At 52.3% G+C, this 13,407-nt stretch overlaps 1 protein-coding gene across 4 annotated transcripts in view; it reads right to left on the bottom strand.

Moving 5' to 3' along the window:
* Nucleotides 1–13,407, bottom strand: part of ST3GAL4 (ST3 beta-galactoside alpha-2,3-sialyltransferase 4) — an 86,347-nt gene that overhangs the window by 43,708 nt on the left and 29,232 nt on the right. For all 4 annotated transcript variants that reach the window (XM_047877248.1, XM_047877249.1, XM_047877250.1 and 1 more), the window contains exons 3-4: nt 9,921–10,066; nt 3,580–3,693 (exon numbers count right to left, since the gene is read on the bottom strand). In XM_047877248.1, coding sequence (XP_047733204.1) covers nt 3,580–3,693; nt 9,921–10,066 — 260 coding nt within the window. The remainder of the gene's footprint in view (nt 1–3,579; nt 3,694–9,920; nt 10,067–13,407) is intronic.

The raw sequence follows: 13,407 nt of genomic DNA, 5'->3' as shown, positions 1-13,407 counted from the left end.
CTGCTCACCCACACTGGCCCTGGCCGACTATCACATCCATGTGCGAGGCAGGCCCCAGACACCAGGGCTCCAAGGAGCAAGACGCAGGAGGAAGCCGGCAGCACTCAGCCAGGCAGCGTGAGCTGCTAGATCCCTCAAGGACATAATCTGGGGACCATGAGTCACCAACCAAATCCCCAAGGGCCCCAGTTTGAAAACTGAGAAGACGGTTTTCCATATGGTGCCTGGTGTCCAACTGTGCCCCTTCAGGCCAACAGAGTCTCTTCCTACCACATTCTTCTCTGCACGAGTTCCAACAATCCGGGCTCTCTGCCTCGGGCCGGCTACAGACCAGCCCCGTGGGAACCGCCCAGCAGCTGGCTGAGCTGTGCCTACCTAGGCTTCAGTTTTGCCCATCGGTCTCTCCCAGACTCTCCCTTCTCATGGCCTGTGCCCAGGACATTTGCTCTGTCCCTCGTGAGGAGCCCAAGAGAAGCAGGAAACAGAACTGCTTGAACTCGGGGTGTACATGTGCCTGGCAGTGTCTCCAGCCGTTCTTATATGTCACTGTCACAGACCCTCAAATAACAGTGGCATTTGTTTTAGATGATGTCTGCTGACAAATCACAAACGTGGCATTAAATCACACCTGTCTGCTCCACTGGCAGGGAAAGAAACCCATTCTGTGATAGGCAGACGTGAGCCCAGATTTTCTGCAGGCAGCCCAAGGGCCCCCGGCCCAGAGAAATGGCATGAAGAAAGCCAGACAAGGAGCTGGCAAGGGTCTCAGGCTGGCATCCCTCAAGCTGGCCCATCGGTCACTTTGGGCAGGCAGTCACCACTGATCTCTTTTTACAAGGCAGGACAGCAGAGTCAAAGGAATGGCTTCCTGGCAAGGGGCACAGTGGAGAATGGCCGGAGGGCCATCTTTCCACCTCTGGAGCGACCCAGAGGAAGAGTTTCTTGGTCTGAGCCCTTTAGATCAAAGAACCTACATTATATGAGCGGAAAGTGCATGTTGTGTCCATAGAAACACACCCTGTATACTTATATACACAACGTGCAGAGACGATACCTGGAAGGAGAGACAAAGACATAATCTCTTTTGAGAAACTGTCCCTTCTGGGGAACGGAAGTGGAAGAATGTGGGGTGAGGGAACTTGCTTTCACCGCACTATTTATTCTATTCTGCACTTTTACCTCGTGCATGTCTTAACTAGACCTTAAAAAAAAAAAAAAGCAAATAAAAGAGAATATACAAGTGATCTCTTAAAAGAACTGAGGAAGGGATATTATAAACTCCAGGGAGGCAAGATTCTCTAACAGACATTAGGCATTTGATAAATCTTGTGGAATGGATAGATGGGTGGATGGATGGACATATGGACAAAGTCTCTTTAATCCTGGGCCAGCAGCTGGGAGGCAAGAAGATTCCTGGGTGGCTAGGAAGGCTCCTTAGGGCAAATATGGCGGGTTCCTCTCTCCTCAACCCTCCTCTAGTACAAGGATGAAGTCCAGGTCCGGTCTGCCTCGCCTGCTGGCCACGCTGCCAAATTCTAAGGGAGCAGTCAATTTCAGTGTTCTGTCACAAGCCAAGGATTTGAGACAACGAAATATGGCACCACTAAGAGACAAGTGCTAATTAAGGAAAGGTTAAGAACAATTGCACCTGTATGACCATTAAGGGAAACGTGACATTTAAGCTGGCCTATTCACAACCCCCAAGGGCAAGTCGCCCCAGCCCTGTGGCTGGGAGCCCAGTGCAGCTCCTGAAGACTTTTCTGTCTTAAAGGGAACAGAGAGACAGGGCAGTTCCACCAGCAGGCCCAGCGGGATGCCTGCCAGCACAAGGTCAAAAGGACAATGGATTTTCATTCTCAGGGCCCTGGGCTCAAGTGTGTTCAAGGGCTTCTTGAATGGAGATGCAGGAGTCAATCTTTTGCTGTCCCCGCCTGGCCCTCAGACCACCACCTCCTACGAGTCACAAGCTCCTTAGTCTTCAAAGATCTCGTGAGGCAGAAGTTCCTTCCACCTCACATCCCATCTCCCGTGACCCAGTCTGTGACCCGGGGCCTCCAGGCATGGGGCTGCCCAAGGGGACAGACAGGGGGTTTGCAGAGCTGCACTCCCGCTCTGTGGCTTTGTCCCCGCTCCCAGACGACTCCAGGACCAGACCTGGCTTCTTCCCTCAAGGCCTGAGACGGAGATAAGCTGAAGGGCAGGGGGTAGGGGCATGGACACAGGAACCCCTGCAGCCTCTCTCCGCCACAACACCCCACTAGTGGACAGTTATCTCCTTCCGTCTCACTTGCCTCACACAAATCATCACTCAGTGCTACAACTTCTGAAAATCCCTTCAGATTCTCTACCACCCCTCAGGCCAAGTTCAGTAACTCCCAGGAGCTGCTCTTAAGAGGCAGCTGGCACTCACTTGCCCGTGTACCTCTGAGCTGAAGTCCTGTCCCTTTACCCCAACTGCAGGCCCTCGCCCCCCTTTTCTGGGTAGTGAAGGAGTGGCATTGTAGATCTAGAAATCACCAAATCAAAACCAAGTAAACTGCGGGTGAGCCCAGTTTAGGACCCAAAGGCAGGCCATGACTGAGAAAGCGGGAGGGAAGGTGTGCGTGGGGAGGTGACTGACCGGACTCTAGAACGCCACCTGTGTGAGGAGCCCAGGAACCAGAAGAGTCCACCGGAGGGCAGCGCGGCAAACCCACGCTCGGGTGACTCAAAGATCTAAACCAGAAGAGAGAGTTTACCTCCTCTCCACTTCCTACCCAGCAATCCCGCGTCTGGCTTCCTTGGCCTCACCGTGGCCCCTGGCCCGCCACAGGCTGAGCCCGGCCCAGGTCCACGTTCCAGTCCGTGACGTGAACAGCCCTTCCTGCAACACAGTTCTCTGCCTGCTGCTGATGCCAGGGGTATCCAGTCTACCCAAAGAGGTGGTGGTCCATTGCAGCTTTGGTGGTGGGCTGGGGTGGCAGTGAGGAAGGGAGGCGAAAAAGAGAGAGACGGAGGCTACGGAGAACCAGACAGAGAGGGTGAGTGAGGTCAGCTCACCCTGGAAACCTGCTCCTTGGGACAGTGGAAGCGAGGGGCATGGAGAGCAGGAAACAGCTGAGAGGCCCGAGTGGAAGCCTGGGCCACTGGAAGACCCCTCTTGGTCTCAGGCAGTGGAGGGAACCCTTTGCGTTGGTTGCCATGGCTCCTTCCTATCAGTGCTTCAGGTCTTAGGCCTGCCTGGATCTGCTGGTATGCGGGGGCATGGAAAGAATGTAAACAGTCCTCTTTAGGGCTCCAGGTGCTCCTGGGAGGGAGGGTGGCAGCTGAGCCACTTGGCTGGTTAAAGAATGGCCGTATGCTTATGGGTGCAAACATCATGCCATTCTTTCCCCCCTGCGTGGGAGGACAGCCAGAGAGAACTTCAAGTGGACATGTTAAGGTGTGAATGTTTGCGCACAGCTCAGGTTTCTGTTGTTGGTTAATTAAAATCGGCTTAGAGAGAGGAACCAAGGTGAGAAGGAAGGGCAGGACTAAGGAGGCCCAACAACCTAGAGCAAGTACTGGGAGACCAGAGAGCCCCAGCAAGAAAGCTTTTACCTGCTGTTGGTTCCACTTGAGATCGGGGATGAGGACAAAGCCATCAGAGGGATCTGGGTTCTCAAAAACAATCCGGTCAGCTTCAGCCTTCTTATCGAGAATGTTGTACACCCACTGGAAGGAGGGGGAGGGGGGGGGGTCACATAGCTACTCACAACCTCTGGGGAAACACCACAGACCAGGCTAGCTAAGCTCTCCAACCCCTCCAGGAAGGACAGCCAAGCCATATAGGGTCACTGAGCTCAGGGGGTCTACACTCAGGCTGCCTTGTCCCCAGCGATCTGCTCTTGGGGGTCCAGAAGAGACTTCCCCTCTCCCACCACAGCCATCCCCTCAGGGGCCACTGCAGCTCGGATGGGGCCGTTTCTTTGGGTCCTTCCTGCGTTTAGGCCATGTACATGCTCTGCCGTGGCCTTGCCGGCCTGTGTGCATCCATCCCCGCTCCTGCCCGCGGGACTCGCGAACAGCGGTCTCCGTGGGCCCCTTCCCACTTTCTTCATGACCACAGACAAAGACAGGGTGGGACTTCCTTCTGCGGAGGGAGCCAGCTGCACACCAGGCCTAGACATGGATGTGTATGGGTTTCCCACCCTGCTGGGTGGGACTCTCATTTGTGGTGGGATTGGCGCCTCTGCCCACCTGCAGCCACAGCGGCTTCCGCTGACACGGCCCTTGTGTGACAACACAGAATGGGCACAGCTGGGAGACAGCAATTACATGGACCTTTCCTGTCAAGCCAGGGCCTCCAGCCCCTCTCAGACCCTTTTACCGGCTGCTGGCAGTCTTCAGAGGACCCTTCCTTGAGTACTGTGTGGATGCCGAGGATGTCGTTTTACCTTTAGGGTCCTGGTGGCCTCTGTGAAGAAGCCAGCCTGCAGGGGGGTTAAGAGAAGAAAGCCCCTGTTCTCACGGGGCTCATAGAGACCTCCTCTCTTCACTTCCCCAGAGCTCTGAGTCAACTCCCAGCTTGAAATCCGAGACAGAAGGCTGCTGCAGAGCCAGACAGAGGGCAGCGGCTGGGCCTGCGCCCGGGAAGGGCCTTCCGGCTCACCGAGGGGGCGGATCGAGAGGCCCGGGCACGGACACGGCCAGGCCGGCGGAGGGCTCCTCTGCCCGCTCCCGGGAGTTCTGGCACAAGCGTGTCCGCGAAGGCCGGGGGGCCGTGGGAGCTGATCTGCTGAGTCCACATCCTCGCTCTCGGCCGGTGCGGCCAAGGTCAAACGCGACCGTCTGAGACGGAGAGAGCAGAGGGTACCTGCCTGGGAGTATCTGGGGTTCCCAGACCCCTGGTAAGGCCAACAGGTCGGTCACCATGTGGCCCGCCCACTACAAAAGAGGGGCCTTCCCGCCACTTCCTGGGAGTGGACTGGAGCACAGCCAGCAGTGGCTGCCCCACGCAGCCCCGGGGTCTCCCACGGACGCATTTCCTCTCCTGCTGGAAGTCTCGCTGGGAACGTGCTGCGCCAAAAAAAAAAGCCAGCCGGAACGTGACCCAAAGTGCCCCAACGGTAAAGATGAGGGAGGTGAAAGATGACGCTCTGTGGAGAGCCCTGGAGCGGCCTCCCTGGGGCCTGGGCTGTCTCTTGCCCCCAGATAAGCAGCCCCCTCAGACTGGAAAGTTGTGTAGTCGTAGACAGAGAACAAACTGGTCCTGGTGTCCTCTCCCGCCTCCTCGCTAACTAGCTGACACCTTGGGCAAAGTGGTGTACTCTCTGAGCCTCAGTTTCCCCCTCTGAGAGGGGACTGGAGTCTCCCCCTCTGAGACGATACCTGCACGGCACAGAGTGGTGAGGAGTGAAAAGTGACTGACAGCGCCTGGCACAGAGGAGGCCCCATAAAGGCAGAGGGAAGTGCTCAGAAAGCTCCAGCAAGAGAGGGCGTTGAGCCGCAGCCTCGTGGCGATGACAACAGGCGCTCTGCCGGAGGCCGCTGCACCGAGAGCAGAGGCCTGGCGGTGGTGAGCAGCCCTCCCACGTGCGGGCCCTGTTCTCAGGGCCTCCCAGGGACTAGCGCGCAGCAACCCGGTCAAGCTGGTGTCGCTGTCGTCCTCACGTTGTAAGGAAAAAGCAAGCATGAGGAAGTCCAACCAATTCCAACCGAGTCTGGCCCCACAGCTCCGGCTTCAGGTCACGGGAGCAGGCCTCTGGGAGAGCAGGGGCGGGGGGTGTGAATCCACATGAAGTCCCAGGCCAGGAGCCCAGCTGAGAAAGGGAGGGGGCCAGGGAACAGAATTCACACAAATCATGGTGGGGGGGGGGGGGCGGGGAGGGGAGGGGCAGGGCCTGTAACGGGGAGTGAGCCCATCAGGATGCAAGCCCGGGGGACTCAGCCACTCCCGGCTTCTGGCAGGCACCTGGCATAGCTTCCTTGTGGCAGGTGACACTGGCAAGTCTCCCATGGGATACCTCACTCCCTGTTCGCTCTCCTCCTGCTTTTCTGCTCGCCCCCCTGCTAGCCTCTCTCCTCCGGCCGCCCCTCGCCTGTCCACACCTCCGCTGTATCGGCACTGCCCTCCCCTGCCCTCCCCTGTCCTCGGAATGGGACCTGCGTGTGCACAACGGCAGCTACCGTCCTGGTGCCCAGTCTGTGCTGGAACCAACAGCGGGGACGTGATCTGTGGTGCCCCTCTCAATCCCCAATGGGACCCCACTTGCATTTTCCAGGCGAAGAAATGGGCTCAGAATGGCAGGACACTCACACTGCTCGGAGACGGCAGAATGGGAATCCAAACCCTGGACGGACACTGACCTCAACCTGACGACTCACAGACCAACACTTTTAGCCTGATGGTCTCTAACGCTCGGGATCCAGATGTCAGATGGCAGTACTTTTCTCTTTTCTCTTTTCCTTTCTTTCGTTCCTTTCATTCACTTATTAATGTTTATTTCTTTTTGAGGGGGGAGGGGGAGAGGGGCAGAGAGAGAGGGAGACACAGAATTCGAAGCAGGCTCCAGTCTCTGAGCTGAACCCACGAACTGTGAGATCATGACCTGAGGCGAAGTTGGATGCTTACCTGAGTCACCCAGACGCCCCTGATGGCATTATATACTGAGGAGTTACAAGAACCTCAAATTTGAGGAGCCAAATAGGGTGGTCGGCTGGCAGCATGGGCACCGGGGTGACACTGACGGGCTGTGAATCTCGTCTCCAAATTGCTGCTGAGTAGAGTCAATGAGGGAATGCACAGAGAAAGCTGAAACAGTCCCGGGCACCTGGTGAGTGCACCCAAGTCCCAAACTCAACTGTTTCCGACATAAACCCTCTCCGCTGCCCACAACCCCTGTCCTGGTTAGTGACCCCGCTACCTATCCATGCTCCATCCAAGCTGGACCTGGAGCCACCCCCAGACTCTGCTTGCCTCTCGAATCCGCCAGCTTCGAGCCCTACTTCTCAAATCACTGCCGAAGCCTTCCCCACTGTCTCGGCCTGGGCCGGGGCCCATGCTGGTCTTTAGAGCCCTCCACACTCACCGAACTCGAGCAATTCTTTAAATCTCGTGGAACCCATATATATACTTAAACCCGTCTAGGGGGACCCTCATTGCCTGTGGCAACTGTTCTCAAATCTGATGATCATTAGAAACATATTTTTTAAAAATACAGATTTCCCGGGGTGCCCAGGTGGCTCAGTGGGTTGACTGTCCCACTCCTGATTTCGGCTCCGGTCATGATCCCATGGTTCGTGGGCTGGAGCCCCGTGTCGGGCTCTGCTCTGACAGCGTGAAGGCTGCTTGAGATTCTCTCTCTCTCCCTCTCTCTCTACCCCTCCCCTGTTTGTCCACATGCGCTCGCTCTCTCTCTCTCTCTCTCTCTCTCTCTCTCTCTCTCTCTCAAAATAAATAAATAAACCTTAAAAAAAAATACAGATTTTCCATGGGACGCCTGGATGGCTTAGTTGGTTAAACATCGACTTTGGCTCAGGTCATGATCTCACGGTTTGTGAGTTGGAGCCCTGCATCACATCCGTGATGGCAACACGGAGCCCACTTCAGATCCTCTGTCCCCCTCTCTCTCTGCCCCTTCCCTGCTCATTCTCTCTCTGCAAAATAAAAGAAATAAATACAGATTTCCCAGCTCCACTCCCTGAACATCCTGATTCAGTAGACATGGAGTAGGGCCCCATGCTCTGTATTTTAAAAAATCTCCCCAGGCAATCCTGATGATCAGCCAGGTTTGGGAGCTCCTGGTGTCCTGACAGGTGCACACACCTGCTTCTGGCCCCTGCCCATCTGCTCCTGGTTTGTCCTGCTGACCCTCCAGCTCTCGGGGCCTATCTTTGTTCTTCCCTCTGCCTGGAATGCCCTTCTCTGCCTTGTCCACTTGGCAAACTTCCATCTGTCCCTTAAGACCCAACTGGAGGATCCCTTCCTCTGTAAAGCCCCCCACTGTCCAGGCTGATCACCTCCCTTTGTGTCACCACTGAACCTTGGATACAAACCACCCGCGGGGGAGTACTTATCCCATTGTACTCTGCCGGTCAGACTCCATGTCTGCCTTCCCCACAAGACTCTGGGGGCATTACAAGTGTTCACCCTGGAGACCCTCCAGAGCCTAGTACATGGCCTGGTACACAGTAGGTGCACAATTAATACAATGAGTGTTGCCAGTTGAGCTGAGTGCTTTGTAAACCTACTAGAAACGGTCAAGAAAGAATACACGAATACTTGCGTCAAACAGAACTTGGCCGAGTAGTAGGAGAATCTGGCTGTATTATTTTCCAAGAGGAAGTACACGGCAGTGGATAAGACAGTACACATACAAGTCACACCGACTTTAAGAGCATCCTCCTTTGGGGCGCCTGGGTGGCGCAGTCGGTTAAGCGTCCGACTTCAGCCAGGTCACGATCTCGCAGTCCGTGAGTTCGAGCCCCGCGTCGGGCTCTGGGCTGATGGCTCGGAGCCTGGAGCCTGTTTCTGATTCTGTGTCTCCCTCTCTCTCTGCCCCTCCCCCGTTCATGCTCTGTCTCTCTCTGTCCCAAAAATAAATAAACGTTGAAAAAAAATAAATAAATAAGAGCATCCTCCTTTGGATCCCATATTTGTGCAACTAGTGCCACAGAACATATATTCCAGGAGATCCCTCTGGGACCCTGAATGGCAGCAGCCATCTAGCAAGATGCAGACATATCTCCTTTCCATGTAGAAGACAGAGCAAGTATAGGGACTTAAAAAAAAAAAAAAAAATCACGCCAGCTTGAGCCAGAGGAACCTAGTGCAAATGTGGCACAGGGGGACGAGGACTCCCAGTCAGCCGGGTCTTCCCAAGTAGGAAAGCGGGCTGTCACCCCACACGGCCTCCTGCACACCTGCCAACCACCCTTTCCTTACTTCTCCCATGTATAACTGACTTGGCGGGGCCCTTGGCCCCCACAGCCAAGGGCCCCCTCCCTTCTTCTGGCCCGGGAGACATGGCAATGAGTGCCCTGTGTCTGACCACCCCCAAAAGCCACAACCTGGATCTTGGGCAGAGTGGGTGAGAAACGCTCAAAGAGAACAAGGGTGAATGATGAAGAGACAGAGACGGTGAGAGCCAGCAAGTGAGCAAGGAAACGCCTCATCCATCATATTTAAGGCTGAGCATTCACTCGGGGCCGACTGCAGGCGCAGACTCTGGTTGGCACTGGGCCTCGGCCCATCAAGAACTCGGGATCTCTTCGCTAAATGGCCTTGCATCTGGTCTAGTGGCTGAAGACACCGCCAAACCTCACATCAGCCTTTGGGAGAGGAGGCCCTGTGCTAAGCCACCAGGCACATCAGGACCCTGCTCTCTGGGGAACGAATGCAAGGGGAACGAGTGAATGAAGTTTTTAACTCTGGGACTCGACTCCCAGAGGCGGGTTTGCACAGGCAGAACCAGGAATAAAAAGTCTGGAACGGGGTGGGGTGGCTACCCTGGCGTCAGTCTTGACCCATTCATAGACCCAGGTGAGGGCACAGTCATTCTGAGACAGTATCAGCGCTGAGGCAGATACAAATTCTCCAAAGGCCTGGGCTGCTCTGAGAGTCCCACAGAGCCTCAGCGGCACGCCCAGGACCAGGGTCGAGCCTCTGGCCATCCTGGATAAAACAGCGGCCACCCCAGTCCAGCATTTCCCGTGCTACTCACCCTGGTTGCTTTTCCCCACAGCACACTCACCCTCTCCCGTCTTGTGCAGTTACTTACACATCCGTGCGTTCACTCCTGCACAAGGAGGGGGCAGGGGTTCCACAGTGCTGCTTGTGCTACCCCAAACCTGTGGAACTGTGCTGGCCCTGCCAGATCCTCGAGACAGAGACTCCGGCCACAGGGAGCACTCTGTGTCCGCACCCCCTGGGGCCAGTCTGAGGCGCGGCGGCCAGTCACCTGGATGCTGAGGCTCTGGGACTCCAGGTGGGGCAAGGTGACGTTCTTGTAATCGGCCCCCGTCTCTCGGACCAGGTGGAGGTCCTGGTGCAGGTACTTTTCTAGGTGCTTCTCTGTGGCAGGGTAAACCACGGTTGTCTTTACGTCTGTAATGACAAACACAGCCCGGGACTCCAAAGTTAGGTGCACGCTCTGCACAGTCCTGTCACACTCTGGTCCCCAGCACAGAGAGGTGACCCCCACCCCCATCTCTGATTCCCCAACGAAAGGAGCCGAAGGCTAAGAGGTTAGGGTCACCCGGGACCCATGAGGCGCCTCACGCCAGTAAATTCATAAGTTGAATCACACTCAGCATCTGGGAGTCACAGGGTTTTTTTTCACTGATGATGGGTCGCTGGGCCCCTCACCACCCTTCCCCACTCTGTTTTCTAGGCACAGGAATGAAAGGTTTCTGACTCTTGTCACATAGCAAATTTCTTGGTATGCGGCTTTCTAGACCCAAAGCTGAAGATCTGACTTAAAGCTAAGTGGTCTTCCCTCATGCAAAGCAGAGCAGCAGAGCACCATGGTTAAAGGCGTGGACTCCGGAGCTGGACTGAGTTCAAGTCCTGGCTCTGCCTGTTCCTTCCTCGGGACCCTGACCCTGGTCCAGTTATTTAACCTTACCAAGCCCCTACTCCCCCATCTGTCAACGGAGGATAATAATAGCTCCTATGTCACAGAGTTGGGAGGATTAAACAAGTTAATACCTGTGAAGCACTTAGAACACTGTCTGACACAAAGCAAATACTATGTAAGTGCTGGCTATTTTTAATCAGCCTTTCTCAACCCTGGCACGGTCCATATTTTGGACAGATAATTCTTGTCATATGGGGACTGTCCTGTATGCTACAGGATGGTTACCAGAACAGCAGATTTCTACCAGGATGTTAGTAAAATCCTGTCTCCAGCTAGGACAGCCAAAAACGTCTCCAGACATTGCCAAATGCCCCCTGGGGGATGAAATTGCCCCCAGTTGAGAACTGCTGTTTTCATCAGCAGGAAGTCTTATAGTTTTCCTAAACAGACACTAGGCTAGGGTTCTAGTCCAACACCACCTGGCTTTGGTTAAATCCTTTTCCCTACTTCTAATAACATCTGCTACAACTGTTATCATTTATACATAGTGCTTCCACATAGATCTTAAGGGCAGGAGAGGAAAATGGTGTTCTAAAATCAGGAGACATTTCTAATATGAACGACCCAAGGTTAATATCCTCAATGGGGAACTACTGAGAGCTTTCCCCCTAAGGTCAGGAACAAGACCGGGATGTCCACTCTCGCCACTGTTACTCAACATAGTATTGGAAGTCTTAGCTTCTGTAGTCAGACAACACAAAGAAATAAAAGGCATCCAAATCAGCCAGGAGGAGGTCAAACTTTCACTCTTCGCAGATGACATGATACTCTATAAGGAAAACCCAAAAGATTCCACACCAAAAAACTGCTAGAACTGATTCATGAATTCGGCAAAGTTGCAGGATATAAAATCAACGCACAGAAATTGGTTGCATTCCTATACACCAACAATGAAGCAGCAGAAAGAGAAATCAAGGAATCGATCCCATTTACAGTTGCACCAAAAACCATAAAATACCTAGGAATAAATCTAAACAAAGAGGTGAAAAATCTATACGCTGAAAACTATAGAAAGCTTATGAAAGAAACTGAAGATGACACAAAAAAATGGAAAAAGATTCCATGCTCCTGGATAGGAAGAATATTGTTAAAATGTCGACACTACCCAAAGCAATCTACATATTCAATGCAATCCCTATCAAAATAACACCAGCATTCTTCACAGAGCTAGAACAAACAATCCTAAAATTTGTATGGAACCAGAAAAGACCCCGAATAGCCAAAGCAATCTTGAAAAACAAAACCAAAGCGGGAGGCATCACAATCCCAGACTTCAAGCTATACTACAAAGCTGTAATCATCAAGACAGTATGGTACTGGCACAAGAACAGACACTCAGATTAATGGAACAGAATAGAGAACCCAGAAATGGACCCACAAACCTATGGCCAACTAATCTTTGACAAAGCAGGAAAGAATATCCAATGGAATCAAGACAGTCTCTTCAGCAAGTGGTGCTGGGAAAACTGGACAGCGACATGCAGAAGAATGAACCTGGACCACTTTCTTACACCATACGCAAAAAGAAACTCAAAATGGATGAAAGCCCTCACTGTATGACAGGAAGACATCAAAATCCTCGAGGAGAAAGCAGGAAAAAAGCCTCTTTGATCTTGGCCTCAGCAACTTCTTACTCAACATGTCCCTGGAGGCAAGGGAAACCAAAGCAAAAATGAACTATTGGGACCTTATCAAGATAAAAACCTTCTGCACAGCGAAGGAAACAATCAGCAAAACTAAAAGGCAACCAACAGAATGGGAGAAGATATTTGCAAATGACATATCAGATAAAGGGTTAGTATCTAAAATCTATAAAAAAAAAACCTATCAAACTCAACACCCAAAAAAAACAATCCAGTGAAGAAATGGGCAAAAGACATGAATAGACACTTCTCCAAGGAAGACATCCAGATGGCCAACCGACACAGGAAAAAATGCTCAACATCACTCATCATCAGGGAAATACAAATCAAAACCACAATGAGATACCACCTTACACTTGTCAGAATGGCTAACATTAACAACTCAGGCAACAACAGATGTTGGCGAGGATGCAGAGAAAGAGGATCTCTTGTGCATTGTTGGTGGGAATGCAAGCTGGTGCAGCCACTCTGGAAAACAGTATGGAGGTTCCTCAAAAAACGAAAAATAGAACTACCTTATGACCCAGCAACTGCAGTACTAGGCATTTATCCACGGGATACAGGTGTGCTGGTTTGAAGGGACACATGCACCCCCATGTTTATAGCAGCACTATCAACAAGAGCCAAGTATGGAAAGAGCCCAAATGTCCATCGACAGATGAATGGATAAAGAAGATGTGGTGTATATATATATACATATGTACATACATATGTGTATATATATACACATATATATGTACATATGTATATATACATATATGTATATATGTATACACATACATATGTATATATACATATGTATGCATATATTCATATATGCATCTGTACATATACACATACATATACATGTATACATATATACATATATATATATATATATATGTACACAATGGAGTATTACTCGACAATCAAAAAGAATGAAATCTTGCCATCTGCAACTACGTGGATGGAACTGGAGGGTGTGATGCTAAGTGAAATTATTCAGAGAAAGACAAAAATCATATGACTCCACTCATATGAGGACTTTAAGAGACAAAACAGATGAACATAAGGGAAGGGAAACAAAAATAATATAAAAACAGGGAGGGGGACAAAACAGAAGAGACTCATAAATATGGAGAACAAACTGAGGGTTACTGGAGGGGTTGTGGGAGGGGGGATGGGCT

This window comes from Prionailurus viverrinus, chromosome D1 (assembly GCF_022837055.1).
Source record: "Prionailurus viverrinus isolate Anna chromosome D1, UM_Priviv_1.0, whole genome shotgun sequence".
NCBI classification, from domain to species: Eukaryota; Metazoa; Chordata; class Mammalia; order Carnivora; family Felidae; genus Prionailurus; species Prionailurus viverrinus.
This window is presented reverse-complemented; position numbering and strand designations above follow the sequence as displayed.